This window comes from Microchirus variegatus (assembly GCF_963457635.1).
Source record: "Microchirus variegatus genome assembly, chromosome: 9".
Lineage (NCBI taxonomy): Eukaryota > Metazoa > Chordata > Actinopteri > Pleuronectiformes > Soleidae > Microchirus > Microchirus variegatus.
Genome location: NC_139810.1, coordinates 23,238,020 through 23,264,569, shown reverse-complemented (window position 1 = coordinate 23,264,569; position 26,550 = coordinate 23,238,020). Strand labels below are relative to the sequence as shown.

The 26,550-nt window shown below is 41.3% G+C and overlaps 1 protein-coding gene across 1 annotated transcript in view; it reads right to left on the bottom strand.

The window, feature by feature from the left end:
• The window catches only part of LOC310932042 (nucleolar protein 4-like), a gene marked incomplete at both ends in the record, with an annotated part of 120,189 nt that overhangs the window by 33,038 nt on the left and 60,601 nt on the right, over positions 1–26,550 (bottom strand). The window contains one exon of the mRNA XM_083895307.1: positions 19,945–20,098. Coding sequence (XP_083751433.1) covers positions 19,945–20,098 — 154 coding nt within the window. The remainder of the gene's footprint in view (positions 1–19,944; positions 20,099–26,550) is intronic.

Sequence of the window (26,550 nt, the reverse complement as noted above, 5' to 3'; positions counted from 1 at the left end):
CGACCCGAGCCCGTGCACATTGTGTCCGAGCCCGTCCCGGCCCGACACATTAACTGTAATTACGAGCCTGACACCCGATTTAAACCCGACATTTTTTTAAAGTGAGCTGTAAATGTACACGTACGTCCACGTCCTCCCCACAGCGGGAGCTTGTTGTGCCTGCTGCCACAGTCTAATTTACAACAACAACAACAACAGCGCCGCTGAGATCCGCTTCCATGAACGCATATGTTGCTAATGACGATACACTACCTGGTTTTTAAATGATGCATTCATGGCCACAGGTTTTTACACCTTCACACAATACGACATGCTATAACGTAACACGCGAACACGACGAGGGAAAAAAATCACAAATGCTTGAGCGAGGGCCCGACCCGGCCTGAGGATAGTGGCGGGGAAATATCGGCCCGGGCTCGGGCAGATAATCTAAACTCTAGTTAAGAAGTGGGGTTTTCCAACATGTAATCCACTCCTGAGACAATGCAACATAATCTATAATTAAAATTTTTCGTACATCAAAATCTCTATAAAATAATATCATAGCCCCCGTCTTAAAACTCTTGGAGTGCTCAAGTGGCCATAACAAATACAGCATGCCGGTATCATCCATTATTGTTATGATAAGACAGAAAAAGTCAGATATGTATAAGGTTTTGTTCTATGATAACAAATACAAAGGGTAAATCAATAAGGATAAGCATCGCCACGATAACAGTTAACGGCCGTGAGTGAATTCGATCTTTCAAACCAAAAGAAAATCTGGAGAATTTTTACCCGTGGATTCAGCAGCTTCATCTGAATAATAAAGAAAATAATGAACCTGTATGTGCACTGAATGGTCACTTATGCAGCCATTAAGACCTAAGCCCTGAGGCTTAGTCACATTTATTTTTATGGGTACTTGTTAAAAAGAAGCCGTATGACGCTTATGATTAAATCATAAACTAACTAACGTGGACGCTGCCGAGACAAACTCGTTACGTTAGTTCGTATCTGGGGGACAAACTAAATACTAAATCAGCGGTGGGTTTACACGAAGCCCCGAGCGTCTGCGTTGTACGGACATTCGCGGAATCGCAAAGAAACACACAACCTCTCTACTCCCTTCACTGTGTGTGTTGACGCGCAGTAAATTAGGTTCGCTCTTTATTTTTGGGGTTAGTCATGAAAGATTGATAGGGAGGTGAACTCAATGTAGGCCAGTGAGAGCGATCTGCAGCTTTAATGTACTTTAATGTACTGTACTCTGCTGTGCTGGGGGACAGTCGGGAGTCTAACGGGGATGTACAGTTATGACGTGGTTTGGTTTAGGAGTCAAACTGTCTCTTGGTTTCCTGTCTAATTGGCCGCCTTGCACCTCAATAATTTACTACTTTTTTCTTTTATTTTTTAAGAAGGAGTTGATCCACTCTGTTCCAGTTGAAATCATTCTCTACTTTTATATTCCCTGTTTTTGCAGCTCACAGCTTTCAACTACTCACTCCATTGATATTTCATCTACCAAACAAAGGGAGTACATATCAGGGCTTTATGAAATTTGTGTAATGCAAGATAAATTACAAAGGCCCGACATGGTCTTGACTGAACAATAAGGCCTTCATCACTGCTGCTGCATTTTTCATGTCCTCATCCGTCTTTTGCAGAGTTGTTACACAAAGATGAAGATGGATTTCCTTTACACAGCAACACGAAATGGTGAGTAATGTGAAACTTTGATGCACTGCACTGAGATCGGGAACATCCAGTGGTCTAAAGACGTCTGTGGTTACATAGAAACAATCTGCGAAGCAATTTGTTGGTTCCAACTGAACTCCATCCACCGTGAGCAGATTTATTTCACATGCTGGTCGCAGCAAACTCAAAAGGTCTGTTGAATATTGAGCACAAATATGTTCTTTTTCACCTCAAGGTTGAAGATGATGTCCCGCAGTGGCCCTGGTGGCAAATGATTTCCCAAGTGCCTAGTCTGTTAATGTTATTCCTCCCTTTTTTGAATGTTCTCTGCAGTCAAAAAACATTCCCTCCTGTCCTTGATTAATAAACTTCCCTCCACATTATTAAAAGCACCAGATTTTACTTGTAAATAAGGTATCCAAACCTATAATAATCAACTGTCATTGCCACAGCTCTCCCTTAATGTGTAGTTCTGCACCATGCAACTCTGGTTTGCTGTCTACGCATACAGTACAACATCATTTGGTCAGTTGATCAGTTGGGGAAAAAGTTGCCTTTTTACGTTCACTGTGGACATCAAAGCAGAGCCAGTGAAGAAACTTAAAGATGTTGTCAGAAGAATTGGAAAAAAAAGAGTAAAAAACAATGCAACTGATCAGTGTTTTCATGTTGCAGACAGATAAATGCAGGACAGATGACAAACAAGCCAGCGAGTTTGTCATCTGGATGTCTATTAGGAGGCTCAAACCACAGCCTGTATTTAAGACGGTGATTAAAAATTTGAAACGGTTTCAAACTTGACTTGGCCAGTTAAGGGGGACATATTATGCAAAATCAACTTTTTAATCAATGCAATACTTATATTTGGGACTCTGGAGGCCCTTTATTTTATGTGGTCCGCCTCAGTCTAAGTACAGGAGATAAAACACGCGATGTTGACTTCCGCACTCACTGCTACGTCACAATGACACATTCCTGGAATTGTTGTCTCGTGGAGCTCCGCTTTGTCCCTAAAAAACACGAGAGTGCAGGCGAGGGCGATATAGTATCCGGGAAGAGCAGAAGTCCGCGAAGTGTTCTATTCTTGGCTCGGCTCCACAGTGCAGCACAGAGTTCTACACAAACTTCCAGCCTCGGAGGATTTACGTGTTCAGTGGGTACATTTTATATATGACGGCAACGTGCCAGCTAGAGTCGGCAAATGATCACTTTTCCAAACGCTAACTGCTGTTAGCTGCCGGAGCCTCAGTGATGCTCACGTAGTTTACTGTGTCTCATTTTGCATTTAAAGCGACAGGCACTCAAAATCGAGCGTTCTGAACAGGGCTGTTTTGGCAGGGTGATGCTGTGGTGCTTCATTCTTAAGATATTTTGACCAAAGCATGTCACAGACATGTTCATTAGGACACCAGGGAGCTAGGTTAACTTGGAGAAATAGGGTATAATATGAGTCCTTTAAGAGATCTGTTAACATCCAGACAAAGAGCCATTTAACTCATCACCTTTTTGCCTTTGGATCACACATGTTCATGTAGATCCATGTGAAGACACTGCAATGCACAAAGGACCCAGAAACGCATGCATGAGCAGACAACTCCAACTGCACAGTACTGTATATAACATGGTACGCACAGTTGGATGAGTGAGTTAATTATATAAAGGTATATAATTAAACACAACTGTATGAATCCAACCAAAACACAATAGGCCCCTCCTGTTCCACGGCAGCAGCCTCTATCCCTCATTTCTAGTCTAGCAGAAAGATTTTCAGCTTAAAGGAACATGCTGACATTTGTGACAAATAATCTCTCGGATCAATGAACCATTGTGAGGCAGGGACACTGCAGCTGTAGTAGTTAGCTGCATTTCTATTTTGGTTTGAGTTAAGGATATTCAGTTTCCTGTAAATTTGTGGGAGGTTTCATGTCGTCGTGTAGCCTCTCCGTGCTAAGAATTCCACACCATCACCTCACTTCTGCATGGTGCATAACACAAAATGCACCACTGCGTAAAATAATAATAATAATACTACAGCTACCAAAACCACTGCAAACCACACAGTCGGAATGAACATGTATTATATCAGCTCAACCTGTCGACACTTCAAAGCAGCAAAATGATGAAATAATAGTTTGTTCCAGTGTCTCCTCCATCTAATGCTGATGTCTCTTAATCAACTGACAAATAATTATCCATATTTACGTAAAACGAAACTTAAGGGACAGGAAATGACATCAGCCACAGAGGCTACTGGGAGCTAACAGCAGTTAGCATTTGGAAAAGTGATCACTTGCAGGCACATTGCCGTCATATATAATGTATCCACCTGACAGATAAATCCTCTGAGGCTGGAAGTTTGGGTAGAACTCTGTGCTCAACTGTGGAGCCAAGGAGCCAACTGGAGGTCTTCCCGTTTTTTCGGATACCGTTGCCCTCCCCAGCACTCTCGCGTGTTTTACGGACAACAATTCCAGGAATTTAGTGCATTGTGACGTCCCAAAGGAGTGCGGATGTCAACATCGTGTGTTTTATCTCCTGTACTTAGACTGAGGTGGACCATAAAAACATGAGTGAGTCATCTTTTGTCACACTTTGTCAAACTGATGGCCTGAGTCCCAAATATAATATCATTTAAATGATTAAAAAGTTGATTTTTGCATAATATGGGACCTTAAAAATCTCAACAGTTATGCTTTAATGCAACGATTTATAGTTCAGCCCCATTAGGTGACACCTTCATATTTATTATGATGTCCAACCAAGTGTCAAATCCAGGCTGATATAAAGCAGAGAAATCATTCCATCACACTCAGCAATAAAACTTAAACCAGATCTTTGTCAGGAAGCAGAGGTGTATTAATGACGCAGGGTGTAATACAGCAGATATATTACACATCTGATTTGTCTTTACAGCAGAAGCTCCTTGTGCATCGTCTCCTCAGACGACATGCGCCATGGGACACTTCACAAAAAGGAGGGGGGAAAAATACAGACTACTTCTTATTCTACATCAGTACGTTAATCAAAGATTTATCAACCGGCGGCCGGTAAATTCCTCTGATAATATCTCTCTGCTCATCCTCCGCTTATACCTCAAGTTTGTTTTCTACACTCTTTTTAACAAACACGATTGCGCGAGACAAAACACACACTCATGCCAGCGTAGTTTAACAACACTATCCTGCTATTTACACCCTCACCTGGCCCATGTCAGTACCAGCTCTAGATTTTCGGCATCCTTTTGGCTAAAATTGCCCAGATGATCGATGAGCATTCGCCTTTGAGGACTGTGTCTTCATGATCACAATCTACATTTGATGTAAAACAGGTTTGGTGACAGTAGATCCCCATCCTCGTGTGTGACTGTTAAACCAAAGATGTGCATGTTAACGAAGGTTGTGCAAAATTCATATCCATGGTGGAGCGTGACATCAGTGAACTCGCACTCATTGCTCCACAATATTCTCTGGTAAGTGTCTACTACTCTCTCATGTCTAAACCACGTTGGTTGTGTATTTTTTTCTTTGGCGGCCTCCATTTATCCTCTATTCAATCCCTAAAAAAAAAAAAATTCTCTCCCATTTCATTTTTCCACTTGCCTTATCACTTTGTCTCACACCGTCTCTTCCAACCCCTCCTTGCCCATCCATCGATTCCATCTCTTCCTCAACATTTCTCACTTATCTCCAGCCATCCTTTTCACTCACATGTGTGCTGTGTCCTTGGCCTTGAGAGGTGAAAAGCAATGCCGACTCCCTGTTTACCACCCCACCATACACACCCACACACACACAATTCCAGACATGTCCTGAAAGAATGGACTGAAGCAATAACCATATCGCTGCATCACTTACACTTCCCCCTATTCCACACTCTTCTTTAAGGATCTGTATCTTCTCCTGACTTTACACCTGGAGACCAACAATTCTTCCACATCCTTTTTTGATCCTGACACCTTCTCCTGTTGTTCCTTACCCAGCTCTCGTTCCCCTTTGCTTTTACAAACTACATCCACACATTTAATTTGAAATGAAAACAAATCACTTTAGCTCCACATCAGAATCATAACTGTCGGTGAGGCTTAAGCAACCTTTGCGATACAATATCAAGGTTGGGTTCACGACTCGCTGTAGTTGAGCTGTGACTGGTAGGAGTCGTGTTTCCACTCGTGTGTCTCGCTCTCGCCTGTGAGCTGAGCCAATACTATGCGTGATATCGTCAGACTGCCGTGCACTGATTGGTCATGATGTCATCACAGGAAGAGGCACAAGAATCTAACCGAACAATGCCGAACTGTAAATCAGTTAATAAGACAATCCTGAAAACGTGCGTTAATCTCTCAACATTTAGCAAGGAAATGTCCGAAGTCTAGTGCGTTTAGCGACATCACTGCTGAAAGCCTGCGATCGCCGTTTCAGTTCAGTGTCCTTGTCAGACGGAGTCTGTGCTCCGGTCATCCAGGAAGTACTGAACAAATCTTTTTAATTCACTGATTCTAATGATTCAGTACATGGAAAACAGCTGGTTTACAAGTCACTAGTTTGTTTGTGTCACATATAAAACAAAGTCACAGCAGTTTCATGCAGCCGTGCTGTGAGGACTCACGCCCACGTTGAGGAGGTACTAGTTTGTAATGGAAAACCAAAACCAAACCGAGGCGAGGCGAGACGGTACCATGTGGTGGAAAAATGCTATTAGTTACTTAATTGATTCCAAAAGTCTGAGTATCAGGAGCTTAGAAACTTCAGAGTAGCGTGGACACCATATCTTTGGTCTTCTTTGATCGTTTAGAAGAGACATGATGAAAAGTTACATTTGCGTTGTTAGGACAATAAATAATATAGTTCTGTTTTTGCAGCATTTGACAAGACATTTTTACACTAGGTTATTGCGAATAAGAAATTATTATTTGGATGTAGTTGTTGGTCTGTTCTGGAGTCAGTATTGTTGTTTAACTAAACACATGTTGAAAAAAAAGGGGGAAATGTTTGACTCAGTGAAACGGAGCGGCCTTGGTGGAGGTCTGCGCTCTCTGGATGCTTTTTCTGGTTATTGAAATGATCAATCAAGACAAAAAAATCATTCGCTGCAGGTCAGATTTTCTGTGTGTGTTAACAAAATGTTAACAATAGTTAATACGATCGATCAATTAGCTAATACACCAGCATCAGCCTTCAACAACACATTCGGATCTGAAGACCTGCTGCTGTATATGATCACACCATTTCACCTCGTGGTGTCAGTCAGTATGGAAGTGAAGGATTTGTTTCCTTGACAACCATGCTAGGGTTACAGAGTACATGGAAGAGAATAATATAAGATATTACATAGTGTATATTTGCTGGCTGGGGAAAGAAAAACATACTTATAGACAGGATATTTAGCTGTCAATACTGGTTGATTATTGTGTCACCGCGAGAAGCAAAAAACAGTGTTTATCAGAGGGAGACAGACAGGCTGTCCCTGCTTTCATGGAGAAAAGAATAATAATTATATACAGGAGTAATGTAGGGGAAATATTTCACAAACCTAATTTTAATTTTTAATTAGATTTCACGCCGTTACGTCTTTAACAATAAGAGGACAAAGCAAAAGTTCAACATTGTGGGAGCTTTATAAGCAGGGGTTTGGAGGTGCAGAGGTGCACATTTACCTGCTGAAGTCAAATGACTGAAACTACTTTTTAAAGCACCGTTTTACCACATGTCTTTGATCTTTATTGCTCATGCATTGTTATGAAGGGAGAGCTGCTGCTATCAGTTCAGTCAGGGCCAAGGTTTACGGGGTGAGGGTACCTCTATCCTATCTGTCTTCAAAAGACAAGGCCAAGGGCCGATGTTCATAAAACACAGTGTCAAAACTACCTCTTGTGTGTGTGTGTGTGTGTGTGTGTGTGAGTGTGTGTGTCCAGGTCTACGTAAAATAGCATATAGCCTTGTGTTTTTATTGTGCTTATATTTATCCACTCGTGCGCCTGTAGGTCACCTGTTATTTCAAACGGCGGCAACTGAAACCGAGCTGATTATTTACTGAAATTACTGCAGAAAAACACTACTTTTGAATTGACCTCTGCTTCTCTGGATGATGCAACCAAGCGCTGCATCTAATTACATTTACAGGTCGTTGCAAAAGCTACTCTAAATAGACAAGGTAGCCAACTCCATTCTACTGCTAACAATAAAACACTGTACTTCGGCAGCTTAAAGCTTTATTTATAATGAATAACCGTTATTTTGATGGGAATGGCACTTTTGAAAATATGCAGAAAACTAAATAATCTACATACAACACACTCCATTTGCTGCAGGAGGCTGTGAGATTCGGATTAAAGCTCTTTTAAAATGTATTTTGGTGGATTTTATCAGATTAATGATTCCAGGAGCGACAAATGATCACAATAAGGAAGATAATCAATTAGGGGGTGCACAAATAAATTATTTTAGAAGTAATAATCAAATTATTCTTCTTATTAGTTTTCAATAATAATGAATATATGTGTCAGTAGCAGCAATTTAGATGTTTGGTATAGATCGCATCCAATTCTAAAATAAAAGGATGTGCTCACTGTGTGTGTGTGTGTGTGTGTGAGTGAGAGAGAGAGAGTGTGAATAAGAGATCAATAAGCTATACTCCTTGAGAGGGGAAGGACTGCACATCCTCTTTCACCGATATAAAGATACCATTCCAAACAAACACTGGCAAACAACACATTTCACACACACACACACACACACACACACACACACACTCAAACCACATTAGAGTGGAAAAGAAAGAGCCTGAAGATAATAAAATGTCGCTAATGTTGAGAGAGAGAGAGAGAAGTGTTCTATGTGTGTTCAGAAAATAACACTGCAGCTCTATTCAGGGCGACGACGTGCCCTTGACTGTGCACACATTCGATCTCACTTCCTTCCTTTCAGTCGAGAAACTAGAAAAATAACAGTGGAGAAAAAAAACGAGATAAAAGAAGAGAGAATGAGTGAAAGGATGAGTGGATAGACGGACGGTTTTCTCCTGCAGTCATTCACCGACGACAATGAAACAGAAAAATGTGGCGTAGGTGAAGTGAACAAAGAAAAGCACCTCTTACTAATGTGGAGGAATGAACAAGAGAGAAGGACGGACAGGAAAGTTTGGAGCAGCAAGCGAATAAACTAATGTATGAATAACAGAAATTGAAATTGCCTGCAGCTGTGATTTCATTAAAGACACATCAAGAGACTCATTTAAAAAATCAGTTTACTCCTGTAAATATGTGATTATGTGTCAGGAAAAGTATACTTGAGTTTACAACTGGGGTTATTTTTATTGGCTTGAGTCTGACTCTGAAAAGAAACTGATTTATTTTGTTGTGATGTTATTTGACGCTTGCTTCAATAAAATGTCATTTCTTAAACATTTTAAAATATTTCAAGGTCTCAGAGTGAACATTTCGGTTCGAACATTATGAAATGACATTTATCTTAAAGTGGACCTAGACCTAGAAGTTCCAATTAACGCTGTTATTTTAGTGTGTATCTGCGTCATTACCTTGTTTAAGAAGCCCTGAATGTTCAAAACAAACAGTTCAGCCACTGCTGAGAACGCTGTGTATTATTGTAATCTCGGGCTCAGCGAGATCTCTGAAAAAACCCGGTCCGGTTACGTAAACATCGGTTCTCCGGAACAGCAGATCCTCCTGCTCCGGGCACTAGTCCGGGCACATCCGGTTGTGTACATTGAAGAAAAAAGAAGAATAACGTCTGTTGTGGAGGTGTTTCACGAGCGACAGTGTCTTCTGACTCTGGGTCTGACTCCGGGTCAAAGTCATAAAAGGGACTGCGGCTGGTAATCGTTGATAATGAGTAGCAGTGCATCCACCTTTCCAGAGGGGGGAGCTGCGCTTCTGAGATCGGGTGTGCTGATTATGTCACTTCCGGGTACTGGCCAATCACAACACAGTCTGTCTTCTGGGTGTGAGAGTTGAGTCTGAAATTATCGCGGCTGGGGAACAGCGTCAGAAAAGAGGATTTCTATCGGTTCGTTTACAGCAACTAGGAGTTTTTTGACCATAAAAACAAGTTAATGTATGTAAGTAGACCTCCATAACTAACATATATGTGGAACAGGACCACTCTATGTGAGCTTTAAACTTGCACCATGAAGTCACACGAGTAAGAAACTTCACTTTTGTGTTTTAGTTTGAAACAACCAGCTTCAGTTTGAGATGATTCTGACCGCTGTCTTTCCCTAAGCCTCTTCGCCTCTGAGGTCGAGGGATTTTTTTTTTTCTTCCCCACAGTGACTGACAGCTGACATTCTCTGTGTCCTGTGGAAAGTGATTCATAACCCCAGAGGCAAGGCTCTACTTGTGGATAATGGACCACAAAAGGTCACAACATACCAGGGAGGAAGATCGATTCTAATCCCCGTTTGTTTTTCTTTCTTTTTTTCTTTTTCTTTTTTCTTTTAAAACAAATTCTAAGAGTTGTCTTTTGGTAAACGAGAGCTTCCTGCTGCACAGGAACCCCGATTAATGCCAAATATTTTCGCAGCAAAAGTAAAAAAGAAAAACAAAAATGCACGTACACGGTGACATACATTTTGTCGATTATGATGATTATTTTCAGGGCCAAATGTAATAAGGAGAAATAGGAAAATTGAATTGATAGATAATGGACGGATGGAGATATTCCTTGGCCAAAACGAGTTGAAGCTCAAATATCTGGGTGTTTGTAGCACATCCGCCGCTCCTTCACTGTAACAGCCGTCTCATCTCCTTCACCTCCAGGGCAAAACCTCTGCACTTTACTACTTGTTCTCCACAGTCCGCATCTCTTTGTCTGAATCTTCCATCCACCACACGTACCCAACTACTGGATTTAATGCATACATATTGTGCAATAGGAAGCAATCATTAATCATTAGCTGAAGCACACCGGCCCCCCTTGGTTGACGGTTCTGTTCCGACATTTAAACGCATAATAAATTATACTTTACATGTAAAAATAAATCTCAATCTCAACTGGCTGCAGGAGGTTTATTTTGTGACGATCGCAATCTGTTTGTATAGGAAATTAGTTCTGCATGAGAACTGAAGAAATTAACAGTAACCTCTGAATGACAAAGACGGGCAACGCTGACATGACTTCAATAAATGAATGAATGGAGAATAAAACTGTCCAACTGTTTTGGTTCATTCACACATGATTGACTAATTCATTGTGTTTATGAGACATAATATCGACATTTAAGTTGCAATTATGGCTGGAAACGTCTGGTGCATCTATTTCTGACTTAAACACAGCACCAAAATCTCTGTTTTATATTATAAACCATGTTATACTGCATTAGATGTTTACTAATAGTATAATGCTGTCATTATACGTCATATGTCGCATGAGAGAAACGCAACAAATGTGTGCGTCTTTCATACGTGTGTGTTTGTGTGTGTGTGTGTGTGTTGCTTTATTTTCCCAAGGAGCAGGCTGCCTGATAACCATGGGTACAAATTTCACATTGGGACATTATGTGCACATATTTTATTGAGCAACCTTTGGATGCTCAACCCTCCAAAACCATAAAACAGGAGAACACACACGGACACTCCCAATCCCAAGGTCTTGAAAACACACCACACACACACACACACACACACACACACACACACACACACACACACACACACACACACACACACACAACCACATGCTCCGGTACCTTGAACATTTACAGGTTTTGTGAAAACCAGGTCACGGGGTGGAGGGTACGGCAGGATGTGGACTGTGATGTTCTTACATGAGGAGGAGGACATTTTAACATTGTAACATAAAATTATTATAGACTATAAAGCTCTGTCCACACACGAATACACAGATTTCCCAGTATTTTCATTTCACAGACACAAATCCACTTCTTCAGTTGCAGTTAGCATTTGTGAAAAGGGATCATTTTCAGGCTCTAGCAGGCACATTGCCGTCATATATAACATGTATCCACTGGACAGATAAATCCTCTGAGGCTGGAAGTTTGTGTAGAACTCTGTGCTGCACTGTGGAGACAAGAATAGAACTTTTCGCAGACGTTGCGATCCAGTTTTCAGATACCGTTGCCCTCGCCAGCACTCTCGCGTGTTTTACGGACAAAGCGGAGCTCCCCCGAGACAACAATTCCAGGAATTTAGCGCATTGTGACGTCCCTGTGAGTGCGGAAGTCAACATCGCGCGTTTTATCTCCTGTATTTAGACTGAGGAGGACCACAAAAACATGAGTGAGTCATCTCTTTTCACACTTAGGACCTCCAGAGTCCCAAATATAACGATTTAAATGATTTAAAAAGTTGATTTTGCATAATACGGGACCTTGAAACCATAAATGTTTGGAATTTCATTCCAAAAACACAAAGAACGTCAACTTCATAGTGGAGCAAAATCCAGTGGATCACAAAAACACTGCCACACTGAGAGACATGGGAAGAGAAACAATCGTGGGTTCTTGAATCTTCTAAATAAACTTTTACATCAACGCCAGACTCTTTACCGTCATACAGTGCATCAACAAGTAACATAGGAGGATTTTGAGGAGTAATGTTCGTCTTCTTCCCCTGCTTTGTTTGCTTTGATAAGTGATTTTCCACATTTGCAAGAAGCCACAGATAAGTGGCCCCGAACCTGTTGTCTTCAGCTGGGTTTTCTGTTTCACCTACTAAGTGCTTTAGAAAATTCCAACTGCTGCTGCCGCCGTTGCAAATTGCCCTCATATTGTCATTTACACAAACTACTGTACATCACACATCGGAGGAGACGCAGCCCTAATGGCCAATTGCTGATTTATTCTTGTGTTGCTTCATACTTCCCCTACAACCGGTGCATTTTTGACATGGAAGGGGGGGGAGGGGGAGAAGGGGGGGGGCAGCACACGTGCTGATTTGAGAGCTTATCGAGTTTAGTCAAACACTTCTGAAAGAGGTTGTAGAGGTTTGAATGTCTCACAGCTCCGGACCTCATTATAGCCAGGCAGGAGGCTCCTGCTCTCCACTACAAGTCAACCAGATAATTGCACTTACCAGAGGTACACACACACACACACACACACTGACACACACACAAACACTGTACACACGACAGACAACATAAATATGTCAACAGGTTGTGCTCAGTCACAGCTGGTGTTCTCGCCTGTGTAGCTACTGTATCCTAGTCCAGTGTAGAGCATCGTTCATCAACACACACACACACACACGCACACTCATGCATTTATGATGAGTGCAAGAGCACACATAAACACACCTTTATATGCAGCCTCATGGAAAAAACATGAAAACATATACGGTGATTAATGGTGCTTATGAAACACAGACAGAATGTGATGCAAAACCAAGCAAAATCCTCTTCAGATGCATTTGGTAAAATAAAAAAAACACAAAACCTGAGACTGTGTGTGATTTAGAGCTGCAACTAACGATTATTTTCGTAATCGATTAATCTGTCGATTATTTTCTCGATTAATCGATGAATCGTTGGGTCCATAAAATGTCCTAAAATGTTAAAAAACGTTGATAAGTGTTTGTCAAACCTGGAAATGACGATGTTCTTGAATGTCTTGTTTTGTCCACAAACCAAAATGATTCAGTTTTATTGATTTCTTTGTTATGTGGAGCAAAGAAACGAAGAAAATATTCACATTTAAGAAGCTAAAACAGTCAGAAATCTTGTTTTAATCATGAAAAAAGCTTCAAACCGATTATCGATTATCAAAATAGTTGCCGATTAATTTAGTAATCGATTAATAATCGATTCATCGATTAATCGTTTCAGCTCTAGTGTGATTAAAAAATGTCACATATTATATAATGTTTTGTGTGCATATTTAATGTTGTGCATATTTAATGTTGCTTTCATTATGTTGGCCACTGGTCCACAGACTAAAACTGTAAAGAAATATTTAGTAGAAAACATGTTGAAATATAGCGTTCAGTAAAAATGCATGTATCCAAGGTTTTGTAACCATATATTTAAAAATGTGAAATCTAGCAAAAAGTGTGATTAAATCTACATATCCCTGATGGATTAACTCGTGAGTCAGTTTATGGATCTGTTATTTAGGTGAGCTCACACACTCAATGATCTCAGTTATTTAGATTTTTATCTGCCGACACAAAGCTGACTCATTTTCGTTGGAGGAGGGGTCTCAAAAAGATGAAAAATACGGTAAATCTGTGGCACTGAAAAACAATATAAGAACTAAAGGAAAACACATGATTTACTTATGGAACATGTACTTTGCTGATCAAACATTCTGAGTGTGTTGTCTTGGCAATGCAACTTATTTAGCTCATCATGAATTAAAAATAAACCCCTTAAATGGAATAGTCTGAAAAGGTAAACTCACATTTTCTTTGGAACTGCTCAAAGTTCAAATACACGCTACATAACATGACCACAATTAAACATGTTATCTTGTTAAAAGTCTTAATGGAATAAAAAAAAAAATCACTTAAACGACCTCTAATATGCTGGACTAAACCTCAGAATAGTTTTGAGAGCGATGTATTTATTTATTCATACAATGCATGACAACTGTGGTTGCATCCAAAACAGGGAAAAAGATTGTGGTTGTGGAAAATTAAGTGATCGAGAAAGGAGGAGACTATGGAAAAATGGCTGAAAAACACATTAGTGACATCTCAGTCTGTCAAACACCACTGACATCCAGTTTACGAGTGACAGAGAGAATGGTTTAATCCAGTGCTCCTTTACCTCTCCTCTCCCTCTAATTCAGCTGAATGTCTGAACTCCGTCCTCCATGTCCATGCTGCACTTCAGACCCTCTCCCTTCTCACTACACCCTCTCTTCCCTTTATCCCCCTCTCAGTGCTGGGTAGCAGGGGTGGGGGAGCGGTGGAGGATGAGGAAGGGGATCAAAGTCATCCTGACGTTTGTTTCCCACTGCCCTACTTTCCTCTGCTTGAACACATTAGACCATGTGGGCCACTGGCCTACAGTGTCACTGTCTGTGTATGTGTGCTCGCCCATGTGCGCGCGTTTACTATGTTTCCATAGAGTACATACACACTTTTACATGCATGCATGAGTGTGTGAGACAGGTTTCTGGACATGTAGTCTTCTAATAGGTATGAATTGGGAGCATACTGACACATAGGCCGCGTCCCAATACCTCCCCCTTAAAATGTCCACTTGGTTTGGAGTGCCCTCAACCACGGCTTCCCTATGGAATTGGGACACCACTAATTAGCGTAGTGAACGTAACAAACGTGCTAGCCTACGTCACATGTTGACAATCCTAACCAGTGGAGTGTGCTACTGTTTTCATTCAGGAAAAATGCAGGCTGTGTTTGTTTTTCTCCGTCAATTATGTTTTTTTTCTCGGAAAACGCTATATCACAAATGTGATTGAAATCCGACAAGTCCAGGGTATTCGTGTTCACGTGAACGCCGGTACACGCATCCAAAACACTGACAAAACTACCCAGATGTAGCAGAGCTAGCTAGCAGCTATTTGCCGCGTGCTTCAAGAGAGTTTGCCTGTCATGTAGCTCTACATGACGGGCTTAAAACGAAGTGGAAGATGAAATTACCCATGATGCTTTGCGAATTCGGCGAGATGGCTGATTTTTTTATCAACAAAGATGGCGGCCACATCTGCAGAGGAACAATTTCATTGAAATATATTTTTGCAAATAAGCATGTTACAATGTCAAAATGTGTTGGAATATGTTGGTTGAGCTTTGAACACTAATGTCATCAATAACTGACGATTTATAAAAAGCTAGCTAACTAGCTAGCGGCTATTTGCAGAGTGTTGCCCGTCATGTAGCTCTACACGACGGGCAAACTCTCTCGAAGCACTCGATTACGATGACGATTTATGAAAAGCTAGCTGCTTCCATAAATCGTCAGTTATTTGATGACATTAGTGTTCAAAGCTCAACCAACATATTCCGACACATTTTGACATTGTAACATTGTGTTTATTTGCGAAAATACATTTCAACGAAATTGTTCCTCTGCAGGTGTGGCCGTCATCTTTGTTGAAAAAAAAATTCAGCAAGCTCGCCGAATTCGCAAAGCACCATGGGTAATTTCATCTTCCACTTCGTTGAATCAGAGCTCACTACATTTTGAGGGCAAAATCACACTCCCCCTTGCTCCCCCTCTACACGAGAACGTGGACAAATTTAGGGTTAGGGCAAAAATTTTGGGTTAGAGGTATTGGGACATGGCCATAGTATGCTCCCAACCATGTGTGCAAACAGTAAACAGAGCCAAAGCATTAAAACTATAATGACCTGATGTCGTGTCAGGCCCCAAAAACACAACTTAATATGTAAAATTACTTATTTATTATTATCCACAGAGCAGTGATCAACTGTAACACTATTTATGGTCGAAGATCAAGGGGAAATAGCTGTATAGCACACACATAATGATGATAATTAGTGAGTAAATTATGATTAAAACATTTCAATTGAATGCTGCCTATACTGTGACGGTGTCTGATTTTCAAATGCCATTTTTCCTTTTTTTACATTTGATTTTAAATGTCAAACGGACAAACTTCCCTTACATGCTTTCATATCATAAAACATCATTGATATTTGTTTATAGAGATTTATAGAGAAAAAATTGTGAGGAGTAAGCACTGAAAATTAATGAGTATGCAATTGAATGCCTACTATTCATAATTTAAGTGGTAAATTCCATTACATAAACTGCAGATATGTTAATATGGTCGCCCCTCCACGTAATTATCTCCCCTTTAAGAAGCTTAATAAGCTTCTAGTTTTTGAAAAGGGTTCATAGAAAATCCTCAACCTGTCATTTTTGTCTGTTTGAAATTCCTCCTGATGAAGGAAATTAACAGACAGAGATGAAGCAGCGTGTGATTATGTTCTATTCTCGTGGCATCCATCCATTCATACACATCATGGTTAAGATCTTATTTGGCATGAGATGTGTGCGCATGTTGAAGTATTCCAGATAATACCGCTAGATCCCATATTCTAATAAAGATGATCCGGTTTACGATAAAAGGGGACACAGTTTAAACAATCCAGCAGCTGAATAACATAATAATAATAATAAGATAATGACCTGCGTTTAAGAGGAGGGAGACACAGTGGAGGTATGACAATATGTTCTTGTATGAGCTATATGAGCAAAACTGATCTTCAGAGACCGGAATCTCATCTGTCTTCACACTCAGAATACAGGAACAGGTTGAGAAAGCTTGTCTGTTAAATGATGGATGTATAGGGATGGAGGAAAGCATATATAGTAGTGTAGAAGCTATAGTCCATGAGAGTTTCTCTCTCCTTTCTCCAACTAGAATCAGAAGTCATAAACAATATTAAGCTCGGCAGATCTGCAGATCCTTGTACTGGTTTATCCATCTAATGACATTTTATTATTTTCCATGCACTTTTTCTCTCTCCTTCCCATACTAGGCTATCTGTTATTTTCCATATTTTATGTCTTTCCCTTCCCCTCCTCTTCCTCCCCTCTCTTCAGTTTGTCCCCAATGGAGAGGACCTTTAATTTCAACTCTATCTCCTGAAAAGCCTCCTTTATCACTAGCTCTTTTTCCTACAGAACAAGAGCCTCCAGGATCAGCGCGGCAGCACTCTGTTGCTCCATTGTGCGGCAGACGGGAGCCTCTTGGGCAGGCAGGTCAGCAGCAACATAGGGGACCCTATGTGTGGATGTCTCTCTGGAGCTTCAGGGGAGGATGAGAGGCTCCTCGCTGGCCAGATTTGAGAGGCAGCGAAGGGGCCACTCTTAAAGAATATGGACCCTTGGAGCCAGAGAGATGTGGAGAGGCACAGAGTGCTCACACACACACACACACACACACACACACACACACACACACACACACACGTTGTCATACATGCCGACATGCCCACTCAGAGAGAGCCGCAGAGTGTAAACATCATGAAATGAGTCTATTGCAATTGCAGGCAGGTCTGGTGACCCAGCTCGCCTGCTGGCCACTGTGAGTTCCTTTCAAGGTTGGATCCTAGGGCATGAGATGAATAAATTGACAGTGACAGCCCGAGTCAAGGTTAGTCGTGCTGCAGTGCACCGAGTTGCCAGTGGCACTTTATTTGCAGCTGTCGGATGGAAACCACATATCTTTCAGGGGAAGGCTTTCAGAAATAAAGGAAGCCCGTGCTCTTTTCCCCGGTGATGCTTCAATGATGGATTGTTCGGAAGTGTCAAGGTCCGGAACTGACTCAACATCAAAACAACAGCTTCAAATTGTTGCTAAAATTAAAATCACTAAAATTAAAATCACTGACATCAATTTATTATTTGTGACGGTGGAAAAAAAATGATTAATTGCAGTAATTGGCATTCTCAAATTCAAGCTGTCAGCTTCTGCCTGACTGGAATACAGCACAAGAGTTTACAGCTGTTTCATCAATTCAAGGTAGGGTTTGTTTTCTTTTGTTTTTTAAGCTTCAAGCAACCAACACGTCCTCATTCAATTAAACCTGCCGCACCTTTAGTCTAATATCAGACACAGATATGGAGCCTATACAGAATGTGCTATTTTAATGGCCACTGCTTATTTTATGCAACCTTTAACACAGGTCTTTCCTGGCTTCATCAGTCAGCCACCAGCCACACTACTTTTTCAAGCCGCCAGTTCGGACCATTATACAATAAAAGCTTTTCACGTCAGCTGTCACTGTTAAGTTGAGTCGAGAAGAAAAGAAAAAAAGGCAAGGTGGCAGGCAGAGGCTCTTAAAAGTGATTTACAGAGTTCTGCCGGGCTGGACATAGGCGTGTGTGTGTGTGTGTGTGTGTGCGCGCGCGTGCGTGCGTGCGTGCGTGTGTGTGTGTCTGGACCATCTGCTGTGCTGAAATGAGCTGCCTACTCCAGTTAAATGCCCTGACAGCTTGCTGGTTAGGAAAACACCCACCTGATATTAACTCTGGGAGTCAGATCAACCACAAGCTTTTTGGCTGCATGTTCAAACTGAAGCAACAGCAGCAGCAGCAGCAGCAGCAGCAGCAGCAGCAGCAGCACCGTCAGAGGAAAAGACTCCTGCTGACACGGCTGCAAATTTGGTGGGCTTTCACCACAGTAAGAACACACCAATATTTCACTTTTAAGAGGGGGGGTTTTTAGACTCGCATATAACATAGAAAACATTAGAATTGCACAGAGACAGGTTTTTAGGTCAAAAACCCAAACATGTCAGCTTTTAAGACCAATGGGAACAATCCCTGAATTATAGATCCGTCGCAGTGCCTCAACTCCAGCAAAGTGTTTTAAATGTTCTGAACACCGCTGTGCATTAGAGAAATACGAGCAGTCGTCTTTTCTGCCCATCTCTCTTCATGGATTGGAGTCTAATTGAGCAGGAAAGGCACTCAGCTCCTCTGAGTGTTGTGGCATTTGGACGCCTACAACCCTCCCGTAGCCTCTATATCAGGTGGAGGGAAGTGGGTGACCTTTTAATGACAAGGCCTTAAACACTCTGCCACCTACTGTACACACACACACACACACACACACACTGAGCAGCATGCTCCCTCCAGCTGGCCTCCTCTATCCTTCCACCTTCCCGTGATGCCGTCCTCTCCGACCGTCTCATCTGATGCCAGGTTCTTTCTTTCACTCGGCCTCTTTAACGGCATCTCTTCTCAGTCTCCTTCTGCTTAATCTCTACCTGCCCTGCCCCCTTTTCCCCGAACCTCATCTGCATGGTTTCATCTCACGCTCTGTTTTTATTACAGAGAGAGAGAGAAAGATCTTGATGTAGACTGGTTGGAGCACTTACTCCCGCACGGCACTATACCGTCAATTCAGCTCACGTCAACGAACACGCGTACGCGCACGCGCGGGCTACACTTTCACTACAACGCGTCCTTGTTGTCTTTGCTATGGGAACACTTTACGGGAAACACACAGAGTCACTAGCATCATTCATATATGCATTGGGTTTGGTCTCAGACATAAATATGCACATACTAAAAAAGCAGGACTGAGAAATTTCTTAATTGGCCTTTTGTGCGCCGACTGTCTTCCATCATCTAAAACAACCAAGTGTCTTACAAAGCATCATCCTAATTAAGGTCGCAGTAAAAATAATTCCACAAAGAATAAAAGGAACCAGCTCCTGGTAAATACACCAAATTCCTTTTAGAGTTACTCCTGAACAAATTCCATGACCCTGAACACTGTGTGCTGTATGCAACAGCATCGACATGAAATGAAAAACCCACACATTATCGTCGACATCATGAGCCTTACCGTCGTCCTCCTTGCTGTGTGCGTTCTGGGGACTGTGGCGCATCCTCTCTCCTCGACTCGGCGGACTCAGGTCAGACGCTGCGCCCAGATCAGCTGCTAGCCACGTGGGCTCGCTCATTTCTGCCTCCTCCTCACTGCTCAGTGAACTGTCATCCTGAACGCAAAAAAGAACAGACGGGGAGGAAAAGAGTTAAGAGCGGTGAATTCTCTGCATGGGATTAAAGAGCGGAAACGAGCGTTTTTTATATTTCGGGGGATTTGGTATCACATCTCGTGCACTGACAGTCTTTCATTGGGACAGAGACGGTTTAACAGACGTTTGGCAAATCCTCTGACGTTATTAACACTAAAAACAAGGACAAAGACTGAATCAGCAAGGGTGTGGGGGGACCTGGAGCCAATCCCAGCTGACATGGGTGGGTGAATTGTGTGTTACAAACTGGACAGGGTCGCCAGTCCATCACAGGGTGAACACACGTAGACGAACAACCATTCAGCCTCACTCTCATACGGTCAATTTAGAGTGTCCAATTAACCTCTGTATGTTTTTGAGCTGTGGGATGAAACGGAGAATATGGAGAAAACCCCACATGCACAAAGGGGAGAACATGCAAACTCCATACAGAAAGGATAATCCACCGTGTGGCCCAGCAGCATGTACATGTACAAAAAACACTATCAGAATATAACACCACAGGGAGTGTAGTGTGTTGTGGAAATTTCTCTGCTGCTAGTGAAGAATGAAATTCTGAGAACTTCTGCCGGCCGACAAGGTTTTATTTTAGTTGCAAGGAAAAGGTCAATCTTCACAGGAGTGATCCTTGCTGGAGAAAGGACCCGAGCAAAGTGTGCACTCCATTTATACCTGAGCAACTTCCCTATCACATTCCTCCAAAAGACAAAGACAAAGACGGTGCTTTCACACCTCTTTGTCTACTGTAGGTAGTGAAATGAAGCTCTTAGACAGAGAAATTGAAGTTTACCATTACAAGTGCTACTGTGGCTGTTGTAGCACTAAGAAAACTAAGGATGACATACTGGTTGGTCAGGGGTTAATCCTGACAAGAGAAGAGCTAAACAACAGCTAGATGGAATGTAAATCTAAAAAACAACGTTGATGCTGTTGTACTTTGTTGTTCTTTTCTCCTGTTAAAGGGGAAGTAAGTAGTTTATAGTGCCATCTAGAGGAGAGGCTGAAATTTACAACAAAGACCTGCTGCTCTGCTCACCCCCTCCCTTCCCTGAGCGCTACGGTATCCGCAGCTGGTCAAATGTCGTCCTCGTCGTCTTTCTCCGTGTCAGCAGATGAGGTTCGTGAGGTGAGGGAGAGGGCGAGCTACCGCGGCCGTAGCAGACGAAGCGGAGGGAGAGGAGGCGGGACTTCCGCTACAAGTAAAGAGACACTTGATTTGTTCTCTCGCGTTTGTCCTTACAGGCTCCGGTAGAAACATGGCGTCTCGCTGCTAACATTGGCTATGCGACCGCGGCCCGCGACCATGTTATTTTACATGACTTTTTGAAACACTACGAAAATGAAACAAAGAATATTATACAGCGACTAGACAATGCAGGAGCACATAATATGTATAAAAAAGTGGATTTTGGGTTATATTAACCCATAAATACTACATATTGTCCCTTTAAGTATAAAGTTCTGTTATTCCACAGCTTTAAATGTTCAATTTTCCAGATTGACAACAGTATCTGCTTCTGCAAACAATCATTTTGGCCAGAAAATAAAATCTTCCACAGCTGCCTGAGAGTAATTGAATGCTAAACGTATTTTTAAATTAGTAAATGATATGTCAACCATCAGTGAATCTCTGAATGTAAGTGAACTGTGCACTGAATCGAAGTGTCTCACTTAGAAAGGTGAAACACTTGCCTGGGATCCTACTCTTTCCATTTAAAGAAGATAAAAAAAAAAAAAACATTTACAGTACATGTACATGACATTATGCATGTAGCTCCTGCAGTGAAGTCCATGTGTCAGCACTGACCCATATCTGTCTTTGAAAGAGCGCTCTCAGTGGAGGACTTTCCCTGTACTCATCACACTGGATTAGCTTCCTCGCAGCAACCAGGCAGCATGCCAGAACAACTACACACACACAATAACTGGAAGCATCCACGTAGCTCTGGACACAGCTACGTTATATCCAGAATGCTGTGTCATTAGACGAGACGAGGTTCAGTGCGGGGCACAAGTCGCTGTTTCAGTGCGTCTAAAAAAAGGGCAGATCACAGATTAACACAACACCTCTGTCAGATTACTGAAGACACCGTCGGCTTGAAGCTCCATGTTTGAGCTTCTTTGCAAGTGCTAATATATATAATCTGTGCTGTCAGGCATTCCTGTTCGTAACAGGCTCCAGAACATACATCTGACACAAGTATGAATGAAGACATTGAAGAAGAAGGTCATGTGTCTTTGCTGCAGGTCTTAATGCATTACAGGGACTGAACACAAACGCAGCGATTGTCTGTGTGTTCAGAGGTTTTCTACTGTTTGCGAGCATTATCGGGTGCCAACACTACAAAGGCCTTTAAGGAGCGAAATAACAGAGTGAAACTTTAAGAAGCTGGAAGAGGCACTGTGGTCATTTCTCACGGGAATAGAAAAACCGCAATAACTAAATTAATTGTCAACTATTTTGAATAATCGATTATTCAGTGTTTTCTAAAGAATTAAAACCAGTTTCTGTGGTTTTTCAGCTTCTTAAATGTGAATATTGTCTGGTTTCTTTGCCCCGTATGACTAAGAAATCATTAAAACTGAGTCATTTTGGTTTGTGGACACAAACAAGGCATTTGAGAACATCATCATTTCCAGGTGTGACAAACACACAAAATCAATATTTTATGATATTTTATGGCCCAAACGATTACTCGATTAATCTTAAAAAAAGAATCGACAGATTAATCGATTATGAAAACCATCGTTTGGTTGCAGCCCTAATCAAAACTGTTCCCTATTCTGTAATCAGTTCACCTGCATTGTCTTAAGGGTGCAATTAATTATTGTTCAATCACTCTAAAAATATACAAAAAGAAACAAATAAAAGCCTAATTTCCCACAGTTTACGTGATATTCAAATGTTATTCCAAAACTAGATAAATTCACTCTACAATACTGAAAAAAAAAACAGCTAAATGACACCTTTCACAACCAGAATATTGTCTTTTATATACATAACTGATTAACGAACTGTTGCAGCTCCAGATTGTGTCAAATACATTAGTGTCACATAACAACTGAAGCAATAAAGTTGCTGCTTTAATGACAACATTGACACAGACGTGCCTTTGGGGTCCAGTTTTATTAAACATCGTTATGGAGCAGTTCAGCGAGATGACACAGTTTTATATATGAATTATGAAAGTTATTATATTTCAAAATAAAATCCGGTTCATAATTAAAGGACACTGAAAGGACCGTGGGTTCAGACAGCTTATATAAAACCAGGAAACAAAGGCTCATGAGCTAAATGCAATTCCAGTTGAACAAAGATGTCCAGCACCTGCGGTCCAAGTCGTTCCATGTAAATGCATTACGGACATTCTACTTTGTGAGCAATCCCGCAAACTTGCAAATTGGCATGTTAATCAGCTCGGAGACAGTCAGAGGCTGTTAATGCACCGGCGAGGCACATGAATCAACTCTGACAAATGATCAAATAGGGCCTTATTTTAATCTAGTCTTAATTCCTTTTCAATTACTACCATCACCAGCTCACATTAACTCATTTTCAATTACCATATCATCTCAGTGCTATAATCACTCGCTAGCCTACATCTCTTTGTTGCCCGAGCCTGAGAACTGAGGATTCATATTAGATCAAGTAGAAGCTATCGTATGGTTAAATCTGTCTGAATTCACTTCCCATAAAAGACGCTTGGAAAAAATGAGCACTGATTAGGTTTCAAGGAGCTGATCTCGTTGAGATTAGAGTGCAGTCATTTCTCAGACACTGTGTAGTGACCAGGACTGAGTCTTTCTTAAAATATGTCTTGTTAGATTGTGACGTGCATAAAGTCATACCTGTAACAAACTACAAGTACCGTAAGTTATGGTGTATAATGGCAATGTAATATATAAGGGATGCACAAACACTATTCAAGAGTTGTATCTAATAAGTCGAATTAAAGCGCCCGCATAAGCAGAGCTGTTATATATGTTATATTATATATATACATACATATATATATAGATACATATATATATATCTATATATATACATATATATACACACATATATATGTATCTATATATATATAGATACATATATACATTTTATAATCTGTAATTTTATGTAATTTTGTAAATGTAATTTTACTGTAACTTTATGTAACTTTTGCTGCCTCTTGTCCAGGACTCCCTTGAAAAAGAGGTTCTTAATCTCAATGGGACCTTCCTGGCTAAATAAAGGTTAAATAAATTTTAAAAAAACATATATACACACATATATATACATATATACACACATATATATATATACATATATACACACACATATATATACATATATACACACACATATATACACATATACACATATATATATACATACACATATATATACACATATACATATATATATATACACACACATATATATACACACACACATATATATAAATATATACACACATATATATACACATATGCATATACATATACATATACATCTACACATGTAAGCTAGCCAGTTAACTAATATTTAGCTTGTAACCGGGAGGGTTGCCAGTTTGAGACCCTACAGGTAAAGGGTTGGGTGCACGACCCCCATTGCTCCTGGGTTCACTGCTCAATGGCTGCCCACTGCTGAGTAAAGTAAAATAAAAAAAACTGAGCAGAGCAACAAGTCTCTTCTTGTGTGTGTTTAGTTCATTAATGGTCTAAGTAATGAGCTGCTCCTCATCTGCATACAGATGAACAGCAGCGCTCTGCTCCCGCCTGATAGATTAACACACAAAACAGGATCGGGAGTGATTGGACCAACTTAATAACTCACGTCTCTGCTCGTCTGCTCTGCTCTTTCCCTGCATTGTTTTTCCTTTGTTTCTGTCTCTCTGTATCATAAGAGAATTAATAATGCACACACGTATACTTTGTATTTGCAGATGCAGACTCTTCAGATGCCTTCAAACCGTGTCATGGCTGCAGTCTAATCAGCAAAATAGCTGTTTGTCCTAAGATGCTGCAGTGTACTCCCAGTGCTTATGCCAGGACCAGATAAATGGGTGGGATGCGCCAGGAAGGGAATCCGCATAAAAATCACATTTATGGATGATCCAATGTTTTTGAGTCTTTATAGTGTACATACTAAAAGAAATTAAAGTACGGTCAATTATGAACAAAGTCTAATAAGCTCATTCTTGAAACCACGTAAGTGATTTTCTCACAAAACACCCTCATCGGATAATATATATCTCAATACTAGTATGTAGTAGGTGTGTATGTGTACTTTTATTTACATCTTTGTGGGGTGCAAAAGCTCTTTGTGGGGACATTTTGTCTGGCACTTTATTTTAAGGGCTTTTTTTAGGATTAAGATCTGGTTTTAAGGATAGGGTTATAATTGGGTTACGGTTAGGGTCAGGGATTCACTTGTAATGGTTAAGGATAGGGGTAAGGGGCGAGGAAATGCATTATGTCTATGAGTGTCCACACAAAGATTGCAAAATGTGTGTGTGTGTGCGCGTGCATGAGTGTGTTTCCGGAACAGAACAGCCGGATCTGGTCCCATGTCATTGCTAAGCTAATCAGGTTAGCCACCGGACAAACGGAAGGAAGCATGTTTTCTCTCGCTCTCATCCTCCATTTTCTCCTCCTCCCTTCCATAACCTCTTCTCCAAACACTTTGCCCTTTTCTCCACGTTTTCTTCCAGACTTTTACGCTAAGAGCAATAGCCAGAAATTCCATATTCTGCAGCAAAATCGGAGGAATGTTTCCAGCATCAGATACTGGATACTGGATCATGCCCAACCCTTAATGAAACACTAATAAATTAAATCACACTTTGACCCCGATTAATATGTTGCTTTTAATTGTGCCAAATGCAATTAAGGAGTTCTTAGCTTTTTGAGAGTTTCAAACAGGAGAATCAATTTAGACTGGGCTCTTTCAGACCGCAGATGTCTCATCTCATCACAATAACCAGAACGCAAACAGCACGGCAGAGTGAAATGAATTTCATTAAGGAAATCAATTAAGGTGGACAGTGTTTCTTTACATGAAGGAGTTGGGGATGGGGAGGGAGGTGAGGGAGGGGGTGGTGGTGGTGGTGGTGGTGGTGGTTGGGAATATGCGTTCGCTCCGCTCACTCTCTTTGTTCTCTTTGTTTTGTAGGCAGTGGTGGCTGGTGCAGAGCTGGACCCTGAAGCCTCCCTATAGCTGTCAAATTGGCATCCTTCCACCTACCTACCTCCCCCCACCCATCCCACCTCCTCATTCATCTCCCTTTATTTCTGCCTACCTTCCCCCCTTCTCTCCACTCTACCCCCATCCATCCCTTCATCCTGCCAACTCCATCCCCATCTCTTGCTACCCTCTCCTCCTCATCAGCCTGCCACCTTGTCCTTCCCCGTTAACGTTCCTTTGC